Here is a 26,825-nt window from a genome sequence, read left to right as displayed (position 1 = left end):
TGAGCTCCAAAGGGTTGGACTCCATTAGAAGCTCCGCATTTGGCTGAGATTTGCCTTCTCGGTCACTTGGCGTCGAGATATTATTGTTGTTACTTTTCGTTTAGCTGCTATCTTGAGTTTGCTTCGGCACGGGGGTTATGGCGTGGCCTTCCCTTTAGCTGTCTCGCGTGTTCGTTTCTATTGGTCTCCTCACCTTTGGATGCGTCAGCTTCTTGTGCATGAGAAGGGCGCTGGACTTGCTTGGGGCCGATGGTTAGGTCGGAGTTCAGGAAACATGTCCTCCCTTCTCATGTTGGTTGATCTTTGTTGGTTTGTTCTATTTTCTTTACTCCCTTTGTTTTTGTAGACGGGTACTCTTTTTCTTCTTTAAGAGTTTTTCAATCTGGTTTTCCTAAAAGAGGTTTTAATGATACTCGACCCTTGGTATGCTTCTCTGTACTTTCAAGGGTTTCGTTTAGGTCTTTTTTTTTCTAATAAAATTGCAGTTTAATAAGGAATGAAAAGATGAGAAAATATTGGAAAATATTTACACACCACCACTCAAAGATAACAATTTAATAAGGAATGAAAATATGAGAAAATATTGGAAAATATTTACACACCACCACTCAAAGATAATATTATCCAACATTGGAGTAAAATGATGTCTGAAAAAATATTCAACCATGCCCATAGAAATTTTTTTATGATAGTAAACATGTGAAAATGGTGTAAAAATGGTGAGAATATATATTTTCTCTTATTTTTCAACAAAGTAAACGGACCCATGGTATAACTTTTATCCATCTAACTCATAATTTTCTATCTAATTTATTATAAATTTAATTATATAAATATTTTTGATAGAAATATTAATTCTTGAGATATTATATCTTATAAATTTTTGAAATATTTTATAAACTATTACGGTTTATAAGCTATCTGGAGTCAAGCTTAACGAAACATCCTATTTGTTTGTACGGTAACAATCTCTAAAACACATGAAATGACTCAATCAAAATCCTCTATTCTGCAATTCATACTTATTACAAAGTTGTCAAATATGAAATATTAATATATACTCCATTTGTTTCACTTTAATAGGCTCACTTCTTTCGGGCACAAAGATTAAGAAACTTACTTTTTAGGAGGAAAGTGGTATGGTCCATACCAATTAAGTACTCTCTCCATCCCATTATTCATGGCCTATGCCGTTTCGGCATAGAGATTAAGGAGAAAAAAATTAGGTGGAAAGGTGTTCTATTAGGAGATTAATTAATCCCCCTCCCCCTCAACAACTAATGGAAAAAAATAATTAAAGGTGGATCTCCTTCACAAAACCTCAACATATGCGAAACCAATATTGAAATAACCTATACAACAAAAATTAAAGGTGGATCTCCAATTTATTGATCCTCTTTTGTAAGTTAAAAAAAAAAAAAAAACCTATGCAACAAATCCTACGAATCTCTAGCAGAAAACCTCAACATATTGAAAAAAAAAAAAAAACTCAACACATATACAACAATGGGGACAAAGCCACAACCTTTCATTTTTAAATAAAGCACGGCGACAGATGGCGTTAGACGACGAACGGATCTGGCGCTGCTCCGCTACTAGGGTTTCACTTGGATGGGGTAAATGGCGGACGAATCTGGCACCACGACGCTACTAGGGTTTCAATCGGATGGGGTGGACTGGACGGCTGACGAATATCTGGCGCTGCGAGAGGGAGAGGGAGGGAAAGGAAGGGAGAGGAATACATGGTTGATGAATATCGGGCGAATATCTAGCGGATGGCAGCGAGAGAGAGATAAATAGGTCGAGGCGGCGCAGATGGCGGCAAGAGGGAGAGAAAGGGGGTCAAGGCGGCACAGGGTTTGAAGAGGCGAAGAAGGCGGCGACATAGGGAACGACGACTTATGGAAGTGGGAGTGGAGGGAGAGGAAAGAGAGAAGGAGGTAAAGTGGTGGTGAGAAATGAGGTAGGGAGCATGTGGAGGGGGAAAAATAAAATAAAAGAGAAATAAAGAGAGTTGATTAAGAATCTTAATTAAACCCTAATTATGGTGCAATAAGAAAACATGTCATGTTACTTTGGACGGTTCAAAAAGGAATAAAGGCCATAAATAATGGGACAAAGGGAGTATATTTTTTTATTCAAAATGAAAAATGAGCATAATCTAGTGAAACATTAAAAAAAAAAAAAACGAATCTATTAAAGTGAGACAAAGGGAATACTAGATAAGAAATATAGAATCTTAACCCGTACACAAATTAAATGAATAAGTCATTCCTCAAGTCTCAACAGTAGCAAACAAGGTTGATTTGGTAATTTAGCATGGAGCAACTAAGACTAATATAGCATCAACCATTTTGTTTTATGATCGGTCGCCGCATACTAAATAGGAAAAGAAAAAGAATAACAGACTGCAGACCCCAACCTTCAATCTAAGCATATATTATTATGGCACTTATCACATTATGATGAATTAGTCAAATTTTTATTTATGTATTAAGATAAAAATTCTGTATTTTTTTATATATTATATTAAAATTGAAAACATAAGGAATGTTGGAGGGTCTCAGTCCACTCGTATCCTGCAACAGAGTCTGGTTAGTAATTATCAAATAAGTTCATAAGTAATATATATATATATATATATTGATGATGTATAGATTCATCAACATCCTAGAGAACTAGTAAGTGAGTATAAGATTGAAACCTGAAGTGCCAAAACCGGATAATTTCTTGGATGTTCTTCAATAAAACTTTCTTTCAATATGTTGATCTCTTGGGAGTACAAGTATGAAGTGATAAAATTAGAATTCGGGTCCTTTTTCCTATTACAGATTCAATATTTATAGGGAATGAACGTAAAAGGGTATAAATGTTTTTTCTCCCTTCACACGTACTCAGCAGGCACGGCACACTTCCCGTGTCATTGTCATATTTGATTGTCCTTGCTTTGACGGCCTTGCAGCTTTTGCTTTTATCAGAAGGTAGTTGGGATTTCATCCTGCGCAAGCCTCTTGGCTGCGCGGATATCTTTGGTTGACTACGCCGACTTCTGCGCTGCGCGGATATCTTTGGTTGGCTGCGCTGACTTCTAGGCTGTGCGGATATCTTTGGTCGACTGTGCCGACTTCTTGGCTGCGCGGGTATCTTTAACTGGTTGCGCCAACCTCTTGGCTGCGCGGGTATCTTTGTTCTTTAACCTGCACTATTAGTCTTCCAGTTTGTGCAATAATCGTTCACTACAAGAATTGTGGTCATAGATGACGCAGTATAGACGACACGCAATGAAAAATGTCGTCTATATGTCAATAGACAACATGTTTCCTCTTGTATGTTGTCTATAAGCGAGAGTTTACACGACATACGACAAAACATGTTGTCTATTATATGAATAGACGACAACAAATGGACCGCGTTGTCTATAATATGCGGTCATAGATGACGCGCCATCTGCATGTCGTCTATTCATATAATAGACGACGCAGTAGAAGTGATAGACGACGCGTTTGAGCGCCATGTCGTCTATGTGCATGGTGAGCGCTAATACACGACGTGCGAAGAAGGGCGTCGTCTTTAATACAATAGACGACACGCATACTGCGCGTCGTGAGTCTGAAATTTCAATCTCTCCCGCCGCTCTCTGAAATTAGGGCTAGGTTAGGCGTGTTTCCCACTCTCTCCCCTCTCTGAAATTTCAATCTCTTCTTCTCGTGAGTCTGTGATAGAGAGTCCGAGATCAGTCTGAAATTTCAATCAGCCGTCCACCGTCCATCGCTCCTCCGGCGCTTCACCCACCACAACACCTGACGCCTCCCCCCTCGTTGATCGATTTTGCCGCCCACCACCACCTCGGCGAATGGATTAGGCGAAGCCCTAGCCGCCGCCGTTAAGAGCCACCACCGGAGAGGGCTCGACGTCGCGAAGCCGTTGCCGCCACTCTACCTTCGCCTCGACGATATTCTGCCGCCCATCTCCGCCCCAGAGACATCCCAAAGCCGCCGCTAGGGCTCACCGTCTTCGACAAGCAGGTCGTGTTGTTCAAAGACGGCGATGGAGTAATTAGGTGTTACGAAGATCGTTGCCCCCACAGGTAACTCTGCTCTAGAGAGAGAGAGAGATCGAGAGATCGAGAGAGAGAGAGAGGTAGTGGGTTGATTTTGAGTGAATTGAGGTGGATCTAGAATTTGAGTTGAATCTCAGAAATGATTTCTACTTTCGAAGTAATTAGTTAATCTGCAGATTATTGAGGTTAATTAGGGTGAGATTAATGGATGTGCATAATGCTGGATGTAGTTAGAATTATAGTTCTAGATGTGTTGTGAGAAATAGCTAAATAATGCTGCTCAATTGTGTAATGTTCAGCATAATTTAGCTATGATTCTATGCAATTTTTGAAGGCTAGCAAAGTTGTCTGAGGGCCAACTCTATGATGGGAGATTGGAGTGTTTGTACCATGGCTGGCAATTTGAAGGAAATGGTAAATGTGTGAAGATCCCTCAGGTTTACTATTATCTATAATAAATCTTAAAGTTGAAGCTGTTCAAGAAGTTTTAAGGCAGATGATTTTTTCAATCTTGACTAAACATGGTTTTCTCAACAGCTCTACCTGCTCCTGCTCCTGTTATGGCCCATGCAGTTGTCGAGACACCTGCTTTAAATGGCTCAGTCTCATCACCATCATTGGCACTCTCCAGATCAGTTTCTTCCCCAGGTGGAGTTCAGTCTCTGCTTGATAAGGCAGCAGATGAGGGCTTGGTGATACTTCAATCTCCAAGGGTAAATATCCAATGATTCTTCTCTGTGAAGAACGATGGACTTTTCCGGGTGTTTGTGTCACTAACTTTATATTGGATGCAGGTTGGGTATTTTAAAAGATCCAGGACCATTAAAGGGAAGAAGGCTCATCCATCTTAAAGATAAATATTCTGTTATATTTATATGAACAGTGGCTCGCTTGACATCAAATTAATTTCTATGCGCCACCATTTCATCGGACTAAAAAATTGAAGATGCCAAGAGCTTCCTATATTGCCAGAAGGTAATGTGCCTCAACCCCTCAATCTCGAGCTTTATTCACTTGTTTCGCATACTCTTCAACGCAGTTAACAGATCTTGTCGCATTTTTCACTGAGTGCCCATTTCTTCCGACTGTTTTGGAGCTGATATGCTGAATCGCAGGCTCATAAAAAATCGATTATTACGTGATATTTGTTGCTAATTAATCACTAATTGTTGAATAAATCTGAATATGTTCCCGGTGGTTTTCTGTTACAACTATTACTTTATCATAATTCATACACAAATTTATTTGACTGAATCAGTCCTGTTTTTCTAGGATGAATCAAATGAATTGGGCGTATTTGGATGTTTGGAAAACGAAGATTCAACTGTGTGAGTGATAGACTGATAGATGTTATATCTTATGCAGGGAGTCTGTGCTTGGTTCCAAATGCTCATTGAGAAGCATTTTAACACCTCCTCATTCGACGTTTCTGTTGCGTTTTAAAATTGGACAATTGGACCTTGGAGTAGTTGTTTAGTAAGGGAATATGCTAAAGTTAGAACTAATGAATCTATTGAGATGAATATGGATGAAGATGTTATCCGATTTAAAATTAGTGATCAGAGTCAAGAAGGAACATCCTTAAATAAAAGGAAAGCACTGACAAAAAAGTCAGACGTGTCAAGAAATGCGAAGCTCAACGAACTTAGGTTTTATCGGTTGAAAGCAAAGAAGAAAATAAATTCTCCAAATCCTGAAGTTAGGATAAGGTACAAGCTTGAGAAGGTAGGCAAATATTCCTTTGGTTCCTGCTGCTGGTTTCTTGGATTACTTTACTTGCTAAACACTTTTCATATGCTAATTTTCTTGTACTCTGTGTTTCTTTTAGGCAAAGAGAAAAAAAGGGTGGTTCATATGATAGCGATGCTAAATAGTCAAATTTTCTGATCTTCCTGTTTGTATTATCAGGTAGTAGCTGAGGAGGTAGAAGATGAGATATCTGATGAAGAATCTGAAGAGGAGTCTGAAGATGAATCTGAGGTCTATATTCTAGCCTGTTGCTGCTTGGGCAGTGTTTCTCATTCAGTTAGGTTTATTCCAATGAAATGGCTAACAATTAAACATTTTCTGTTGACAGAAAGTGAAAGGACCCCAGAGATGCCATGCTTGCTGCCAAGAAGATCTTCTTCACCCCGGATGAGAAGATCCAAGGCGCCACCGCCGATGAACTTGACACAACCGTGCTCTTAAAAATTGGGTGGTAAGCAATATTCATTATCTACTAATTACGTACCTCTCTTTCTTTCATCTATTATTGCGAAACATTTGTCAGGTTATGCTTGTTATTTATTTTTGTGCATCCATATGAAGTATGTTGAACTCAACCATATGTTCTAGAAGGGTTAATTTATTAGTTAAGATGATACCTTTCTGTGTTTAGTTTGATGGTAATGTAACTTGATATTTCCTGTCTAATTTGTTCATCTTTTACTGTACAGGTGACCAAGGATTTCTTAACTCGCATTTCCCCGACTTTGCAAATGCACGCCTTTTTTACCCTCATGCGTCTCAGGAGGAATTATGGAAATTAATGATAAAGAATAGCGCATAGACGACACGCAACTTTCAATAATGTAGAATGATAAAGAATATTTGAAATTAATGAATGACTTTTTTATTATTCATGTATATGTTTTAAGTTATTTATTATGAATTTTTTGATTTAGTAAAATATTTATTTGAAAAAACAGAAAATTTAAATATAATTGCAAAACTAAAATAAAAAATTAAAAAATTCAACGAATAGACGACAGGACGCATGCGCGTCGTCTATCAGCTAATAGACAACATGTGCATGCGCGTTGTCTATTAGCTAATAGACAACAGACGCAAGCTAATAGACGACGTGCATACGCGTGTTGTCTATTAGCTAATAGACGACACGCATGCGCATGTCGTCTATTAGCTAATAGACGACGCGCATGCGCATGTTGTCTATTAGCGCCTTCAATAGACTACACCCACATAGATGACATGCGGTTTTTAAATAGATGACACGCTTCGCATGTTGTCTATTAGCATTTTTCTTGTAGTGGTTATAATAATAGTAATCAACGCTAGTAAAATGTGAAGTGTAAATCAGATCCCGCGCTGATGAGGATCTTACCCCTCATCATATATATATATATATATATATATATATATATATATATATATATAGGGTTGGTATCTAGTGAAAATTTAAGATTATGTGACACCTAAGAACAATCATAAACCATTGATCATTCTTAATCCAATGGTTCCCATTAATTGAGGATAATTAAAAATTATCTTACAACCCAATATTTAAGTCGCCGATTTATATGAATAGGGGTTAATGGGTAATTATGTTTGGGATTAAAAAAAGAAAGATCTTAGAGATCCCTTAATTAGTGCGTGGACTAGGGTGAGAATTCATTGGGTAAATTAATATTGTGCCTTTTCACCGCAATTTTACACTTTCACCTTCTTCTCTTTCGGTTGCCATTATCGAGGAAGAAGAAGCTGTTCATTCTAACATCCAGATCGTCCAAGCTCCGGCAATTGTTCCATTTTAATATATGTGCATTTGAATAACATGCGGTATTTTTGTTTGATCATCTGAATAAGGGGTGTGCATATACTTTTTTGTTCACTTGAATCTTAAACGTATGTTGTTCACGTGATTGTGGTTTGTTCACATGAATTTTGGCGCCTGGTTACAATGTTCATATGAATATGTTTGTTCACATGAATATGGTTTGTTCAAATGAATTGGGGATTGTTCACATGAATTTAGGCAACTAAATATATAGTTCAGTAGTGAACACATTGTTCAAATACGGTTTTCGTGCGAATAAAAAGAATGCATGTTGGTATTGAATAAGTAAATGACTTCGAAATCTTTCGGCAAATCGGCGATTGATGAATAAAAGATAAGATCACAAAGATATGTAATCTCCAAAATCGTGAGTAAGTGGGGTAATCAAATATAAGTTTGGTCAAATCTAAAATACCATAATTAAGATATATTATTTTGCATGAAATAAGGAAAGTAACGGATGGTGATAATTGAATAAATACAACATTGCCCTTTAAGTCTATCATCCAGAGGCTGATTGTGTATTGTTATGCCAGCCGTAGGATTACAAAAATGAATGGCTAGGATTAGTTCTTAGGTGTCACAATAAAATGTCATTCTCACAGGACCCTCTCTCTCTCTCTCTCTCTATATATATATATATATACATAGGGGGCGGTTATTCAATAAACCACCCTTATTTTAAGAATTACGAACTAGCAAAAATGTATGAATTTTATGTATAACACATACGAATTTACTGTATAAAGATATGAATTGCGAAAAATAAATTTTTGCTACCTTTGGGATTCGAACTCAGGACCACGAATTCACCTAACATGGTGATGAATCAACTGTAGATCTTGATGATCTAAGGGCTGAAAATGGTTCATATTTTGTATTTTAAGAAGCGTTCTTATTTTAGTCTTCCCCTATATATATATATATATATATATATATATATATATATATATATATATAATATCGCAAATAATAACTTATTTATCTTATATACATGCATGAATAGACCTTGGAGACTGGTGTTGGGAACTTAATGAAACATCCTAATCCTAGTTTTGATGATACCAAAATCATTAGGTTTCACTTGTAATAGACTAGAACTGTTCGAACTCAAGTGTTAGAGTTCTTTTTCTAGTTTAGTTGTTGTTCTGAAGACTGAAGACTGAAGAACGAAGGACTGAAGATTGAAGATGCCGACTGATGTAACGATTAAAGCAAAGTCAAATACTGATATTTGACTTATCAGTTGAAGGATCAGTTTCGACTGATTACTTAATGCGCGCCACGTGGATTCAGCGAACTGATACTAAAAGTATCAGTTAAACATACTTCCTCGGACTGAATCTCCTATGTTCAAAGGAAGCCACGCACTCCAGAATTACAGCCGCATTAAATGCAGAGATCTCAGGATCGTCCTTTCTCTGCAGAGGCCATTCCTTTTGGTGATTGCCTTTTCAGAGATGTCACATCTCCTGCTCTTCAAAGTAGCCGTTCTCACCAAACAAGGAACCTCGAAGATTGAAGCCTCAGCCCAAGTTCAAATTACTCTCTAACGGAAGAAATCTTGAAGACCATCTCCGCCAACGGATCTATTCAAGACGTCTCCTATAAATTGCGCTCGAGGATCACTTCAATCTTCACTGATTCAACAACATAAGCTGAAACGCTGCCAAATTCGTTACTCAGCAAAACTAAGCCTCCCCAAAGTTTGAATCGAAGAAGAGAATCACAAAGCCAAAAATCAGTCACTGCTGATTACATACATTCTCTTAGAACTTAGACAAATATTGTATATCCAAAGCCTAGGTAAAACTGACTGCAAAGAACTTGTTCTTTGTGGTTTAGTTGGCAAGTTTTCAAACCTTTTTTCAACGAACCGAATTGAGAGTTTGTGTCGAAAAGGAGTTCAGACCAGTGTTCCGTCTCCGTGAGATCTTAGTGTCCAGTGTGCGCTAGGAGTGAGAAATCCAACCCAGTGTGTTGGTACTGAAGATAGGCTCTTCAGTTGTCTCGGTTTGTTGTGCACCCGCAAGCACACGTTCAGGTTTGTTGTGCACCCAAGCATACGCATCGGATTGTTGTGCACCCGTAAGCACATGCCCAGTGAAGTTGTTGGTCTGATCAACCGACCGTGGTTGTAGGAAGTGTTTTTCGAACCACGTAAAAATCTCTGTGTTATTTACAGCTTTCAGTAGTTACCTTCTTACTTGTGCTTTCGCTTTCCTAAACTGAAAACTGATTAATTGCAAAGATAAACTTAACTGCTGACAACGTGATTAAAATCACAGGCTATTTCGAAACAAAAGTTTTTCGTTGCGTGTGTTATTAGTCTAACTTATCTATCTTCTGATAGTCAGTAAGATTCATAACATCTCTCTGTTTATCAAACTCGACTGAAGCCTTACGTGTATCAGTTAAAGTCTTTGACTTAACTGATAGCTCTTGCCAATTGAAAAACAAATTCTAGTCATTTACGCAGCGGTCAATGGATTCTGCGATCGAATGCCATTAGACAAAATTGCTCAATATGAAAAAATCCTTCTATATACTGTAAAACCAGAATTACTAGAAGCCTTAAAAGGACAATTAACTAAAAAAATAAAAATAGAAATAGATACTTTCTTAAAAGAATGTGCTTTAGCTTTATAGCTTTCTCCATATGTGTAACACAATTAGTAGTTCAAATTCTTTCAGGAGATTATATGAAAAATGTAACCGATTCCGGACCCTTCACTTGAAGCTCCTTAGGGGCTACTGAAGAGTATTCAGTATCAGTCGTCAACCTTATTTTGACAAAACTCTTTTTAGTAAAAAGGTTGAGTTGAAAAATAGCCTATAGGTGTATTCCCCCCCATACACCTATTCAAGACCCTCTGAACCTAACAACTGGACTCTCCCCGGCTGCACAGAACTATAACACCTTCCTCCGCCTCCACATGCGCGAGGATGCAACTTTTTTGTCACCGAGGGATGAGAGACTACATGTAAGTGTTTAAGTTTAATCAAATATTAGTAATACATAGTAAAATGTATTTATTTTCTAAGAATTATGCATTGTTATGTATGAATTAAGCGAAGATTCGTCGCATTGCTGTTGAGACTGGGCGAGAGAACCAGCTGGCTGAGATCTACTTGGAGGTCGTACAGCCCGACAGGTCACGGCTCTACAGCACTGGAAGTGCCGGTCGGAGCCAGGTTAGTAGGGGGTCTACTCGCAGCACATGCACTTCTGCGATGTCTCAGCAGTTGTATGAGACACGGATCTCCACGCTGGAGGAGCAGCTGGCTGAAGAACTAGCAGCACGTCGAGCCCTCGAGGAGCGGATGGCTATGTTTGAGCAGTATATGAGGCAGTCGGGTTCTCGATCCCCTACTCATTAGGTCTCCAATTCCCGATCCATCGTCCTGACTTCTATATATGTATTTATATTTGGTTGAACTATTTATTTCATGTTTTGGACCAAAATTACACTTGCACTTTCTTTTTACATTTATGTTTTCTTGAACTATTTATTTCACGTTTTCAAAAAACATTGCACTTACATTACCTCGTTCTCCATCCGCTATTTATTATGATTGAATTCAACGTATGCAAATAAATTCAAAATACATTACAATTACCAAATTAAAACACTAATGGTGTATAAACTAGATTGATATATATATATATATATATATATATATATAATATTAATAATAAATTAATAAATAAATATTTTTTTGACATAAAAATAAGGACGTATGCAAATAAATTCAAAATACATTACAATTACCAAATAAAAATACTTACGATGTACTCCCTCCGTCCCGGCCAAGACGCTACATTTGCTTTTCGGCACGGGATTTAAGGAGTTGTAGATTAATGTTTTAAGTGTGTAATAATAAAGTGATAAAGTAGGAGATAGAAAGTAATAAAGTGATAAAGTAAGAAAGAGAAGGTAATAAAGTGATAAAGTAGGAGAGAGAATATAATAAATTAGTGTTAATTAAGTGTTTAAAATTTCTTATTTTTGCCAAATATAGAAATGTAGCATCTTCGTTGGGATGGCCCGAAAAGGAATATGTAGCATCTTGGGCGGGATGGAGGGAGTATAAATTAGATTGATAAAAAATAATAATAATAATTAAAAATTAATTAATAAATATTTTTTCAACATAAAAATAAGGACGAAAACGAGACCGATTAATAATTAACGACATCTCTTGGATATCATCTCGACATATCCTAAGGTTATTGGTGAAACGAGAAACTAACACCTAAACTATAAAGCAGTAAACGATACCGGATTTACGTGGTTCGGTCGAGAAGACCTACGTCCACGGGGGTTTTGGGGGTTTTTCACTATAATTGAGAGAGTCTTTTACAGTTTACCAGTTGTAGGCTAGAAAAATGACTATCCTCTGAATGAAAGCTAAAATGAGCTATTTATAGGAAAGGGAGAAAGTAAGGGCCATGAGCCTATTTGGCCCATTAGCCCACTAGCCCTAAATAACTGGGCCCAAGCCCCTATTACATGAGCTTCACTCCTTAATCGAACCGAGAGTCGAGCTGCGTTGGTGTAGTAATTCTTGTAGCCTTGTTTAGCACAGCGCTGATGCATATTTCAGTCCTCATCAGTTATGAATGTATGATATTGTATATTGAAATAGAGTTTAAATGAATTAATAGGTACTAGATATTTCAATAAAACGAGTGTTCAGTATTGGTGACCACTCGAAAGGAAGTTCAAAGTTAAGCGTGCTTGACTTAGAGCACAACTAAGATGGTTACCGATGGGGATGTTCATCTAACGTATGCACTACTGTATAAATACGAAAATACTTGTGGGTATAAATAAATGAATAAATTAATTAAATAAATTAATAAAAAATAAATAAATTAGAAAAAATTACCGGTGTCATGATGCCGCCGGTATTTTTCCGGCCCTTCCGTTGATCGGCGCCACTACCGTCCGATCAACGGCGCTAATCACCGGCGGCGGTCATTTTCCGCTAGTAAACGTATCACCGACGAGGAAAGCCCGCCGCCGGTGATCATTTTTCGGCGGCTGCCCCACGATTATCGACGGCAAATCGCCGCCGGTAATCGCCCTTTTTTTGTAGTGGAAATCCCCTAATCTGGCGCCAACGGCGGCGAGGAGGAAGAGGAGCTGGGGTTTTATGACAGGGGACCTGGGGGTGGGGAGGTGTGGAGGGTGCACCAAGACTGGATGAGGCAGTGGAGGGTGACGTTGGGGGTGAGGTCGGCGTCGGAGAGGGAAGATGGGCAGGTGCGGTTTTCCGGTGCCGGAGGAGGGGATTGCTCGGCCTCTAGAGGGTAGAGGGGTTCTTCAAAAAAAAAAAAATTGGACAAAATGACGTCGTTTTGCCCACATGACCTGCCAACATGTAAAATATGCCACGAGTAATGCCATGTGATATTAAATATTATCCATGTCATCGTTAGTCAAACTTAAGGGGTGCCAGAACTTTCACCGTGTGCAATTTACAACTAAATTAAAAGGTGATGTATTTTGGGGCTAATTTTGTAGGTCATGTGTAATTTACAAATTCGGTGATAGTTGGTGTATTTTTTTTGCTATTAACCCTTAATTATATAGTAATTATATATAATGTTGTGGTTGGTAATTAAAATGATCATTTGTAAATCACTAAAAATAAATGTGATTGACTTAAAAGAAATATTAATAAATGTGAAAAAAGAAAGAAATAATTAAATATTAAGAAGATTGAATGGGATAGTTAGAATGGTTATTAGTAAACATACCTAAATCCTATCTTATTGCCCTCACATCACATGAATCTCATATCCTCCTTTAGAAAATCCAACTACCTCTCCATTCTCACTCGACAACAAACTCTTCTTAAACAATTTGAAACCCCTTCTTCTCTCTCCCTCTCTCTATAAAATAGTAAACCCTTCTCTTTCTTTGCCCCTTCTCTCAAAAACATAAGTGGAATTCCAAAACACAAAAACACATCAAAATCCAAAATGCCTTCGGATCTTCAAAAATCCTCCCTCCTACTTCAACGATTCACCGAAACACCAACCGCCGCTACCGCCTATAAACAGCCTTACCGCCACGCGACGGCCGCTCATCAAGTCCCCGACAACGTGGCCCGCTACCACACCCACGCCGTGGGCCCCAACCAGACCTGCTCGGCCACGACGCAGCTCATCTCAGCCCCCGTCGCCACCGTGTGGTCCGTGGTCCGGCGCTTCGACAACCCGCAGGCCTACAAGCATTTCGTGAAGAGCTGCCACGTCATCCTCGGCGACGGCGACGTCGGCACGCTGCGCGAGATCCGCGTCATCTCCGGCATGCCGGCGGTCAGCAGCACCGAGCGCCTCGAGATACTCGACGAGGAGCGCCACGTCATCAGCTTCAGGATCGTCGGCGGCGACCACCGCCTCGCCAACTACCGCTCCGTCACCACCCTCCACGCCGCCCCCAACGGCGCCGGCACCGTCGTCGTCGAGTCGTACGTCGTCGACGTGCCGCCAGGTAACACTGAGGAAGAGACCTGCGTCTTCGTCGACACCATTGTTAGATGCAACCTCCACTCTTTAGCTCACATCGCCCAGAATTTATGCAGACGAAACTTATCTTCGTAAATTCCTTAAATTTTTCTTTTTACTTCTTTTTTTGTTGGAAACAAAAAAATCTTGATTATTGTAAAGTTATGACAAGGATTATTTCATGCGTGAGGTGACTATTTGGATCGTGTAAAATAGATGTTTGTTTTCAATTGTTGAAGGCCGTTTCTTTCTACGTAATTTGTTATTTGTTCTAATGAAATCGCAGATCAATAGACTCGGATGAAACCTAGCTCATTTAACTTTGTTTTTTATCCTCTACCTAGTGGATATACTCCTTCACTAGCTAGATGTGAATTTTTTGAATTAAAAAAAAAAAATTAAGTGTAAATTACTCAAGAATGACCGACCTTTCGAAGATGAAGAGGTTAAGATAAGTAAGATATATATATATATATATATATATATATATATATATAATGATGATGTGTTATGAAAGATATATAAATGGCCCTTAACAAATTACAATCTTATTCATCTACAATGTATGCAAATTTCCGTACAATGTATGCATCAAAAGATACTAAAACATTTAGAAAAAATTAATTGGCCACATTTCACATTATTTTAGCATGCCATATTAATTATTTGTAGTTGAAGCTTAAAATCTTCGAACTCAAGAAATATAATACAGTAATGCAACAGTAACACGGGTTGTAATTAGCTGTTGTCATTTATTTTGCATGCACAAATGGATATGTAGTAGTATAATTGAAATATTTCATCAAGTACAATAAATTCAGAATATATGTGCTTCGATTTAACTGAGATACATTAATATTATTGGGTGGTATTAGATCAATTTTATTGAATGCCCATTATAATAAAACATTTATTTGTTTCAACTATGAACAATGCTTCTTTTTGGTATGTGAGTACGTTTTATATATTACATGTGGTTCTGTTTTTAAATAATAGCTGCCATTGATCATACAAAGATTTAAAATGGTCTAGATTGCTTTCTAGTTACCACCTGCAATTTATTTATTTTTTTTTTTTTTCATTTAATCGTCTCCCTATGTAACATTAAAAAAAAGTCATTTATCTAGTAAGAGTTGATGTTTAATAAGACAAGTAAATGGGGCTAGTACTAGTTGTTCATAGAAATTTCAAAATTTGAATGGGTCTCGGGGGAATGTACCTTCTAATTTCAAAATAAAATAAAATAAAATAAAAGAGTTATGAATTAAGGTGAATGGAATCAAACAGCTAGCTATCTGAGCAAGTTGGCCAATTTGGTGAGCTGTGAAATTAATAAAAGAAAATAATACCGCTAGTACGTCGCACAAGTTGCAAAAGAAAAGAAAAATCTCTCCCTTTGTCTAAAAAGGGGTGGTATTTTATGCATGCAACTTGGCCTTTCCCTTTTTCTATTTCTTTTTTATGGATTTGTTTTTTGCGCTTTGGAAGAGGAAAAAGAATATTAAATTATAGTGTGAAAATATTAAAAAAGAACAGTGATATAACAGAATAGGACGGTTTAGGGCGCAAGTTGGATTGCAAGTGGGCAAGAGCAAGCGGCCATTAATTAATTATCTCGTGGCTTATAGTTATAGTCTACTTTTTTTGTTATTATTTTTCTAAAGTCATTAACTTCTCTTTGAATAATCATAGGCCTTTCCAAGTCTTGTCATCTTCAATTCTTACGGAGTATGTGGTTTTCGTTAATTTCAAATTGGCGACCTACGAATTTTTATCGTTGATTTGAATGGTTTCTTGATCTATTTGTCATGCAATTATTTCACTTATTTTATTTCAATATGTATTCTCAAATTTTCAACTGTAAATTTTTGTTCTAATGGCTCGTCTTCAGGTATCGGAGTTAATACTCTATTTTCATGCTACATTCCATATTTCACAATAATCAATGCATATATATATATTATTATGTTCATCATGTAGTACTTAATGTTTTCAAAAAAATATCATATATTATAAAAAGAGGAATTCTTGATCTCATAGCTCGGTTGAAAGGATTTAGCATAAACCTTGGGGCTTTACCATTATATATATATACGTATATTGAATTTTGGGCTTGATTTTGTTATTTTGTTAATGGCGGAAAATGGGCTTTTGTCTGGTTTGGAAGTTGGATGACGCGCGCATATCACATGTAATAAGTACAATATTATCAATACAGTTAGTCATGTTTAAACCCGCCGTTGATCAAATTCGACGGGTATTTATTTTAGATATATTTATAATTATAATAAATAAAATAATATTTATATCAAATTAATGAATTTATTATGTAAATAACAATTTACTATTTATTTTAATAAAAAAAATGTATAGTAACATTTGTTAAATATCCACACATATTTATATTTATAAATATAATTTATCACAATTGTTAGGAATTGACGTTACAAAAGTTTCAGCAACTCAATTCAAACGCAGCAATGCAGAAAACGCAGCAACCAAACTCTCAACTCTCAATTTTAACACTCAAGTTTGTGATGAGAATTGAACAAGAAAACAAAGAAAGAAGACACCAGATTTTAACGTGGTTCGGTTGTTAAACCTATATCCATGGAAGATCACCCAAGAACTTGCACTATTCACGATCAAAAGTTACAAAGAATTACACAACAAAGAGCTAGAGACGAAAGCTCTCAAGCCTGAAACAAGACTACTTTTCTCACTCTCTTTTCACTCTTCTTCTCAGAGAATTCTTCTAACTTTCTAACCTGATCTAAGAGGATTACAGCAAGTATTTAAACTCACAAAATGATCAAGTAACGAGCTCACAAATCAAGCTGCAAAGAGCTCTGCACGAAGACTGATTCTGTTAGTTTGTTAAAACAAACTAACTTCCTGCTTTGCACATGAGTCCTCCAACTGTTATTATTTGCTTTCCACCCCTTACTTAACTAACTGCAATTATGAATTCATACTTTACAATTCTCCACCTTGAATCATCAGTGCAGTTCTACAGCAATCTCCACCTTCAACCTGCTACTTCACTTTGACAGATTACTCTCCTCATGAGAGTTAAGCTAGCTTAACCAATTCACAGCAGTACTCAAACTTGTTCTTAGGTAATGCATATCTGCTGCATTATCCTCAGTGCCTATTTTAACTATTTTAACATCACCTTTCTCAACTATATCTCTGACAAAATGCAGCCTCACATCAATATGCTTAGAGCGTTCATGAAATACCTGATGTTTAACAAGATGTACTGCACTTTGACTATCACAAAATATAGTAACAGAACCTTGAATAATTCCCATCTCTTGCACCATACCTTTAAGCCACATCCCTTCTTTCACTACCTTAGTGAAAGCAATATACTCTGCCTCAGTTGTAGAGAGAGCAACCACAGACTGAAGCATGGATTTCCAACTGACAGCAGAGTTAAACAAAGTAAAGACATATCCAGTTTGAGACTTCCTGGTATCAAGGCTCGTAGCATAATTTGAATCAACAAATCCATGCAAGGCTTCTCCATCTTTATCATTCTGTTGTTTATACAGAATTCCAACATCAAGAGTTCCTTTTAAGTACCTCAGAATATACTTTAGAGCCTCCCAATGAGCTTTCCCTAGATTAGACATGAACCTACTAGTCACACTAATTGAGTGAGCTAAATCAGGTCTAGTACAGACCATAGTATACATAATGCTCCCAACTAAACTTGAATAAGGAACATTTTCCATTTCCACCTTCTCTCTGTCAGTTTGTGGCCTTTGTTTTTCCTCCAACTTGATATGCTGTGGAAGTGGGACCCCAACAGCTTTAGCTTCATGCATTCTGAACTTCTTAAGAACTTTACCAATGTAATCAGACTGAATGAGAATAAGTTCTGACTTCTCTCTATTCCTCTTAATATCCATTCCTAAGATCCTCCTTGCTTCCCTCAAATCCTTCATATCAAACTCTGAATTCAAAGCTCTCTTAACTGCATTCACTTCCTTCATTGATTTGCTAGCCACTAGCATATCATCAACATATAGTAGTACATATACAAAACTACCATCTTTAGCTTCTTTAAGATATACACACCTATCATAAGAAAACCTTCTGAAATTTATACTCAGCATAAACTCATCAAACCTCTTGTTCCATTGTCTTGGACTTTGCTTAAGTCCATACAAAGACTTCTGTAACAAGCATACTTGAGACTCTTTCCCTGGAACACTAAAGCCTTCAGGCTGATCCATATAGATAGTTTCCACCAGTTCACCATTGAGGAATGTTGTCTTCACATCCAGCTGATGTAATTCTAGATCGAACTGGGCAACTATTGATAGTAATAGCCTGATTGAACTGTACGTTACAACTGGAGAGTAGATCTCATTGAAGTCTATCCCTTCTTGTTGAGTAAAGCCTCTAGCCACCAACCTAGCTTTATATCTCAAAGTTTCCTTTCCATCAATGACCTCAACTTTCCTTTTAAACAGCCATTTGCAGCTTACACACTTTTGTGTCTTAGGCTTAGGAACAAGTTTCCAGGTCTTGTTCTTGATTAGAGAATTGAATTCCTCATTCATAGCTTCAATCCAGAATTTTGACTCTTTGCAAGATATAGCTTCTTTGTAAGTTTTGGGTTCTTGGTAGCTGATCTTCTCAGCAACTGTTAATGCAAATGATATCTGATATGCTTCAGCAAATCTGGCAGGAGGTTTGATGTTTCTTCTGATCATGTCTCTAGCAAGTTGATATTCTTTTAGATCATCTCCACCTTGATCTAAAGCTTCCCCTCTTTGTTCAGCATCAACTTCTTCCTTAACAGCCACATTTTTGTTTGCATTTTCAGAGCTAGTATCTGCCTTTGAAGACTCCACCTCAAAATCTATATCAGAGTTCTCCCCTTTAAATGGCATGATTTCCTCTCTGAAGATAACATCTCTGCTGATCAGAGCTTTTCCTTTTCCAGCCTCAATGCACCATAGTTTGTAACCTTTTACACCACTCGGGTAGCCTATCATTACACATTTCAATGCTCTTGGTTCCAACTTATCTTGCTTTATATGCATATAAGCAAGACATCCAAATTTTCTCAAATTTGTGCAATCTGCAGGCCTTCCAGTCCATCTCTCTTCAGGGGTTTTGAACTCAATTGCTGATGATGGACATCTATTTATGAGATAGGCTGCAGTAACAACAGCTTCTCCCCAAAACCTTGCTACCATTCCAGAGCTTGATAACATACATCTGACTCTCTCTAAGAGAGTCTTGTTCATCCTTTCAACCACCCCATTTTGCTGTGGATTTCCAGGAACAGATTTGTGTCTCTTGATTTCTTTTGCTTTACAGTAGTCTTGAAACTTTTCAGATACAAATTCTAAACCATTGTTTGTTCTTAGACATTTAAGTTTAGAATTCTTCTCATTTTCAACTAGGCTGCACCACTCAACAAACTTATCAAATACATCTGTTTTATTTTTAATCACATAAATCCAAACTTTCCTGGAATAATCATCAACAAAAGACAAGAAATAGTTTCCCCCACCTACTGTGGTGGTCTTAGAAGGACCCCATAAGTCAGCATGCACATATTGAAGTGGAGCAGTAGAAGTATGTTTGCCTATTGGGTATGACAGCTTTTTACTTTTGCTCAATACACATGCTTCACAATCATGCATTTTAATATCATGTTGTAGCTTAATAGTACCTTGTTTCTTAAGTTCAGTAAGTCCTTTTTCACTAACATGACCTAGTCTAGCATGCCATAGCATAGTATCATTATTAGCAATGTTCTCATTTTCACCAGTTATAGTAGAAGCAATCAAATGATATAGACTATGCCTTCTCATGCCTTTCATGATAGTTCTAGAACCCTTAATCACAAGCAAACTATCTTTATCAGACTTAAACTTATAGCCTTTGGCTTGCAGAAAACCAAGGGAAATTAAGTTTCTCTTGAGACTGGGAATATACCTGACCTCAGTTAACATTCTGATGGTGCCATCATGAAGCTTGAGTTTTACTGAGCCGATTCCCTTAACAGTGCATATTTCATCATTTCCTAGTATCTCTGATCCCAAGCTTTCTTCCTGCAAATCACAAAACCAGGATTTAGTTGGACACATATGAAAAGAACAACCTAAATCAAGAATCCATTCAGATCCAGGTTTGGAAGAGATTATGTTTAAAGCTTCTGCTTCTTGAAGTTGTTCTGCAATGTCAGCAGTATCAGGTGCAGCTCCCTTTTGAGCTTGTTTCCTCTTCCAACTATAGCAATCCTTCCTTATGTGGCCAGGCTTTTGGCAGTAATGACACTTCATGTTGTCCTTGGAGTCATCATCCTTCCCCTTTGAATTCTGCCCAGACTTTTGCTTGTCTTTCCATGGCTTCTTTGACTTTCCCTTTGTGAATTTTCCCTTGACATTCAGACTCTCATTTGGAGCTTCTGGTTTGGAGTCTGCAGCTTTTTGGAGTTCCTTTGATTTCAGGGCATTAATCACTTCTTCAAGAGTAATGGAGGCCTCTCTTCAATAGAGCATGGCATCCTTTAGGTTATCATAAGATTTGGGTAAAGCATTCAGGAGAAGAATGGCTTTAACCTCATCTTCAAGATTTACTTCAATATCTGTAAGATCATCAACTGCCTTTTTGAAGTCATCTAATTGGTCCAAGATTGCCTTATCCTCTGTAATCCTATAGGAGTACAGTCTCCTATTCATGTAGAGCCTATTTGCCAAAGATTTGGTCATATATAGGCTCTCCAATTTCTCCCAAACTCCAGCTGCTGTCTCCTCCTTGGCAACCTTACGCAAAACTTTATCTCCCAAACAAAGTATGATAGCACTGTGAGCCTTTTGCATCATTTCAAGATGCTTTCCCCCATCTTCTTCACCCTTAGGGAGTTTCTTGGCTGTTAGAGCACCAAGAAGTCCCTGCCGAATAAGAATTGCCTTCATTTTCAATCTCCAAAGGGAAAAAATCATTTTTCCCCGTGAATTTCTCGGTCTCAAACTTCGCAGCTGCCATGACTGGAACAAACACCCCAAAACAGTTGTGGATCTGAACTTGCTTCTTTCAATCGCAATACACCTTGTTGCGCCTTGCTTCGATTCCCACAGACGGCGCCACTTTTGTTAGGAATTGACGTTACAAAAGTTTCAGCAACTCAATTCAAACGCAGCAATGCAGAAAACGCAGCAACCAAACTCTCAACTCTCAATTTTAACACTCAAGTTTGTGATGAGAATTGAACAAGAAAACAAAGAAAGAAGACACCAGATTTTAACGTGGTTCGGTTGTTAAACCTACATCCACGGAAGATCACCCAAAAACTTGCACTATTCACGATCAAAAGTTACAAAGAATTACACAACAAAGAGCTAGAGACGAAAGCTCTCAAGCCTGAAACAAGACTACTTTTCTCACTCTCTTTTCACTCTTCTTCTCAGAGAATTCTTCTAACTTTCTAACCTGATCTAAGAGGATTACAGCAAGTATTTAAACTCACAAAATGATCAAGTAACGAGCTCACAAATCAAGCTGCAAAGAGCTCTGCGCGAAGACTGATTCTGTTAGTTTGTTAAAACAAACTAACTTCCTGCTTTGCACATGAGTCCTCCAACTGTTATTATTTGCTTTCCACCCCTTACTTAACTAACTGCAATTATGAATTCACACTTTACAACAATAATTGGTAATCCGTCTCAATAGAGACTCAAATATTAAAGAATAAACATTCATATACAAAATTAAGAGATTATAAATTAGAAAAAAAAATCATGTGAACAAGTTGATAAAATGTTCGTACCCGTAAAAAATGTATGTTACTCATACCCAGATAATTTGAATAACAAAACACTTAAAATTAGAGAAAATTCCACGAAGACATGTTGATAAATGTTCTTACCCGTCTAAAATGTATATACTCGTACTCGTCCCAATTTTGATTAGTTACACGAACTCATTTAATTTTATAAATATAAGATGTTACATTCTTACATATTTATTCCCGTTTATAATTTATAAACTCATACTAATCTCAAATTCAATTAAAATATATTTTTGTACTCGTCATTCATGTCTCAATCTCTTATAGTAATATCCGCTACTTAAATAATATACTCTTTTCGTCCCCCAAATAGCTTACTATCTTTTTTTTTGGTCGTCCCCCAAATAACTTTCTATCTATTTTGGGACACTACTCCACCACTAATAATACTCCATTTATTTTTATTTTTTGTCTTTTCATTACTTTCAATACTAATTATAAGACTATCTTTATCAACAACTCATCTTAATCTAACTTTTTAATAAAAAAATATTTTCTATTATGTTTTATCATTAACTTACTTCAACCTAAAATATATTTTATTATACTATTATTTATTGTTATGTATTTTATAATTAGCATGTCATGATAATAGAGAGAGAGAGAGAATGGATTATTTAAGGTTGGTCTGTGCATTATGCACATGACCAGTTTTCATTATTTTTTAATTTTGTCTTTTTATTTTTACAATTTTTTTTATCTTTTAGTTACAACTTCGACAACCAGTTGTGAATAATTGTAGTTTAACAATTTTTCATCACTTTCAAAATACTCAACAACTTTGTCTTAAAATCCGTGTCTCTCCCTCTTAGGAAATTATTTGGGGGACATAGGGAGTATTAATAATCTCAACAGTTACTACCACAAGATTGAAAATGTACTACAATATTATACGAAATATGAAAACAATATCGACCAACCAATATTATTATATATATCAATGCATTGCATATAATAAGTATTAATGTTGGAATATAGAAGAAATATTCTAACCTTGTTTTGATGATCCCAATGATAAGGAGTAAAATATGCATTACCCCAGCGTGGCAAATTCAGCGCTGACCTCGAAACGGGTCAACTCGGGGGCTCCGCGAGAAGACCATGCAATAAAGCTTGCAGGAACGTGACCGTATTAATTCTACGACAACATGAGTGTGAAGGATTATAGCCCCAACGAGATCGTTTCTTAGATATCTTAATTCACCATACAACGATTAATTCCTAACATGCTCCTATGAATTTAAGTGCTACACATAGGAGTTAGAATTACTTACTTGAGAATTGTATGCAGAGGCTGTCGATGATTGAGTTGAAAGACTCCAGCTCTGACCTTTTGAACTGTATCCCGCTCAGCTTTCATTGTTGGATGGACAACGAGCTGTGAAAGTTCCCAAGAGAGAATCAGCCTTATCAAGTTGCGCCCCTCTGCTGCTCTCTTGAAAAACGTAAATAGCGTGTGTATTTTCCTGAGAGCATACAGCTGTATTTAAAGACAAAATACAGTCCTAGGGCACAAGAACTGTGATAGGCGAAATTCTCCTGCTAGGGCATAGGAGACTTTGGGCCAGTCCAGGGACCAGATACAAGGAATAAAGATGGGCCTCTAATGAATTAATTTCTACGATCAGCCCAGATCATACTTAATTCATAAGTATTAATTCATTCCACTAGAGAATCAATACTGGCTTACCCTTTTATTTCCGGTGATGAGTCGGGGCTTGTATTTAGACTTATTAAATCCCCGTATTTAAAATATCCGACATCCATTAATTAATTAGAGCTCTGATATCTTAAATTAATTAATCTCTTTGTAATCCTTAAGTAGTACCACTCAAACTTTATTATTGCGTCTGAACTTAATCAACCTGCAGGGTTTAACGCAATAAATCTTATTGAGCTCATTAAGGGGATGTCATTATCCTATACCGGATACGGGTACTAATACAAATAATCAAATATCATATATTGACCGCTATCACCCAAGATACAGAGTACTCAAGTTACTATATAACTCTCACCCATAGTAAGTCAAAGTGATATACGAATCAACATATATATTTGAAATCTTATTAGTATTAAGATTCTATTAAGTCACCGAGATCTTGATTCTTCACTTATGTCAGAGAGAAAATACATCTCACTGTGATCCTATCAATACGTTATGACGTACCAGTATAGACAAGTAGTCAAGACAAACTCCTTCCATCTATACTGCAGCCTAAACCAACGACTCATCCTAGAGTCATCTCGGCTGTGATCATTTTATGTCTCTTAAGGTTATTCCAATTATATGGTCTTCTGTGATCTACAACACTCCATATAATCTATTTATATAGAGATAAATGACATATATCTGCAATCATGAACACAATCAGATAGGAGATTAAATAGTGAACACATGAATCATTGTATACAAGCATAAAACGTTCTTGCTTTCAGTATACAAATCGAACAATCTCCCACTTATACTAATGCAAACTTTTAGTATACAATGTGTCTAAATACTAGCTATTACAACACTATCACTTCTCCCACTTATACTGAAAGTTTCTCTAAGTGGATGGCATCAACCGCAATCCCATCCTTCGAGCATGCTTCTCGTAGGCCTTCTGCGGTAAACTCTTTGTGAAATGATCAACTAAGTTCTCCAAGGTATTGATCTTCTCAACCAGCACATCTCCTCTGTGTACGATTTCTCGTATGATGTGGTACTTTCTCTCTATGTGTTTGGTCGCCTTGTGGATTCTGGGTTCCTTAGAATTTGCCACTGCACCCGAGTTATCACAATAAATTATGATACTCTTAGGCAAATTAGGTACCACTCCTAGATCCAAGAGGTAGTTCCGGAACCATACAACCTCTTTAGCAGCTTCGGAAGCAGCTACATACTCGGCTTCCATGCTGGAGTCTGCAATGCACTTCTGCTTTGCACTCCGCCATGATACGGCTCCACCTTCCAAGGTAAACACATAACCAGAGGTAGATCTCTTCTCATCCCGGTCAGCCTGGAAATCTGAATCGGTATAACCCAAAGGAGTTAGACTGTCTGACTGGTAAACTAGCCTATAATCTCGAGTCCTTTTCAGGTACTTGAGAATATGCTTTACCGTAGTCTAGTGTCCTGGTCCAGGGTTTGACTGATATCTCGCAACCATGCCAATGACATAGTAAATATCAGGTCTCGTGCAAAGCATCGCATACATGAGGCTACCTACAGCGGAAGCATATGGTACCTTCCTCATTTTCTCAACCTCACTAGGCGTCTTAGGACACATGTCCTTAGACAGAGGAATGCCATATCTGAAAGGTAGCAACCCTTTATTGGTAGTTTGCATGCTAAAACGAGCAATCACAGTATCAATGTAGGACGCTTGAGATAAGCTCAACATCATTTTCTGGCGATCACGAACAACCTTGATCCCCAGGATGTACGCTGCATCTCTTAAGTCCTTCATTTGAAATTGTTCGGATAACCGATTCTTTATGTCTGATAATAGCGCCACATTATTGCCAATGAGGAGGATATCATCTACATAAAGTGCAAGGAAAACCACGTCACCATTGACATCTAAACGGTACACGTAACTTTCGTTCTCACAACGAGTAAATCCATAGGATTTAATGACCTCGTCAAAACGTTTGTTCCATGACCTCGAAGCTTGCTTAAGTCCATAAATGGACTTCTTTAGCTTCCACACAAGATGCTCTTCGCCCTTCTTCACAAACCCTTCGGGTTGCTGCATATAGATGTCCCTTCCTTCTTCAAGGAAACCATTTAGGAAAGCGGTCTTGACATCCATTTGCCAAACCTCAAGGTTCATGTGGGCTGTTATGGCAAGGAGTATTCGGATGAACTTAAGCATGACAACCGGCAAAAAGGTTTCATCATAATCTATACCCTGTTCTTGGGTATAGCCTTTCGCCACCAGTCTGGCTTTAAAAGCCGCGACTTCGCCATCCGAATCTCTTTTTCTCTTGTATACCCACCTACTACCTATGGCCAAGAAGCCATCTGGTAATTCAGTTTTCTCGTATACATCCATAGCAGTCATGGATTCTATTTCAGAAACCATGGCGTTGTACCAAGAATCTGCATCCAAATCTTCCATCGCTTGTTTAAAGTTGTCAGGGTTGATATCCTTTTGTTCATCAACAGGAGGAAGATCCGAAGATTCTCCCAAGAACATAAATCGATTGGGTTGGACGGTAACCCTCCCACTACGACGAAGCGGTGGTGGTACAACTGTGACAATGGTTTGTGCAGTGTCCTATGGTGCATTCACTTGCACACTTGGCTGGGGTGATGGAATCACCTGTCCTGTAACACCCCAATTTTCATAAACTTTACTATTTAAAAATTTAGAGAATAAAAGATAGTAAAATAATAATTTCTTGATTTATAAGGAAAAATTTAAACAAATTTAAAAAAATCAATTTGCCAAACTAAAGTAGTAACATAAAAGTGAAATAAAAATAAAACGATAAACTAAGACTTAACAAGTTCAACTAAAAAGTTCAATGCAAAAATCTCTATCCCTAGTCATCCTCCACTTCCATGGCCACTTCGACTCTAAAACTGCAAAACTGAAAAGATAAGGGGTGAGCATATTGAAATATACTCAGTGAGGAACATAACAAAATATTCATATACGTCACATATATAATCAAATCACATTATCATACTTGCAAACATACGCCAAGAGACCGGAGCCCCTTGACAAACGTAATCATAGTTTGAGTCGATGGCTTAAGTCCCATGACCAAACACATACATAGATCAATGGCTTAGGTCCCATGATCAACTTATTAACATAGATCAATGGCTTAGGTCCCATGATCGCACATAACATCATAGATCAATGGCTTA

The 26,825-nt window shown here is 37.4% G+C and overlaps 1 protein-coding gene and 2 long non-coding RNA genes across 3 annotated transcripts; all 3 read left to right on the top strand.

The window, feature by feature from the left end:
* Positions 1-3,417: 3,417 nt before the first annotated feature.
* Positions 3,418-5,870, top strand: LOC131016455 (uncharacterized). Its single transcript, XR_009099008.1, has 4 exons — positions 3,418-4,087; positions 4,709-4,773; positions 4,855-5,035; positions 5,426-5,870. It is a non-coding gene; the product is annotated as an uncharacterized LOC131016455 (long non-coding RNA).
* Positions 5,871-6,135: 265 nt separating this feature from the next.
* On the top strand, positions 6,136-6,680 carry LOC131016454 (uncharacterized). Its single transcript, XR_009099007.1, has 2 exons — positions 6,136-6,260; positions 6,499-6,680. It is a non-coding gene; the product is annotated as an uncharacterized LOC131016454 (long non-coding RNA).
* A 6,694-nt stretch (positions 6,681-13,374) lies between these two features.
* LOC131016453 (abscisic acid receptor PYL4-like) lies at positions 13,375-14,392 on the top strand. The gene has a single exon (XM_057945152.1). The coding sequence runs from the start codon at positions 13,612-13,614 to the stop codon at positions 14,233-14,235; it is 624 nt and encodes a 207-aa protein (XP_057801135.1). The 5' UTR covers positions 13,375-13,611; the 3' UTR covers positions 14,236-14,392.
* The last annotated feature ends 12,433 nt before the right edge of the window (positions 14,393-26,825 follow it).

Source organism: Salvia miltiorrhiza, chromosome 3, assembly GCF_028751815.1.
Source record: "Salvia miltiorrhiza cultivar Shanhuang (shh) chromosome 3, IMPLAD_Smil_shh, whole genome shotgun sequence".
Lineage (NCBI taxonomy): Eukaryota > Viridiplantae > Streptophyta > Magnoliopsida > Lamiales > Lamiaceae > Salvia > Salvia miltiorrhiza.
Note: the sequence above shows the minus strand (reverse complement) of the source record. Positions and strands in the feature narration are given on the sequence as shown.

Bases quoted from the DNA above. Each gene is read 5' to 3' on its own strand.
- LOC131016453 (XM_057945152.1), top strand. From the start codon at position 13,612: ATGCCTTCGGATCTTCAAAAATCCTCCCTCCTACTTCAACGATTCACC.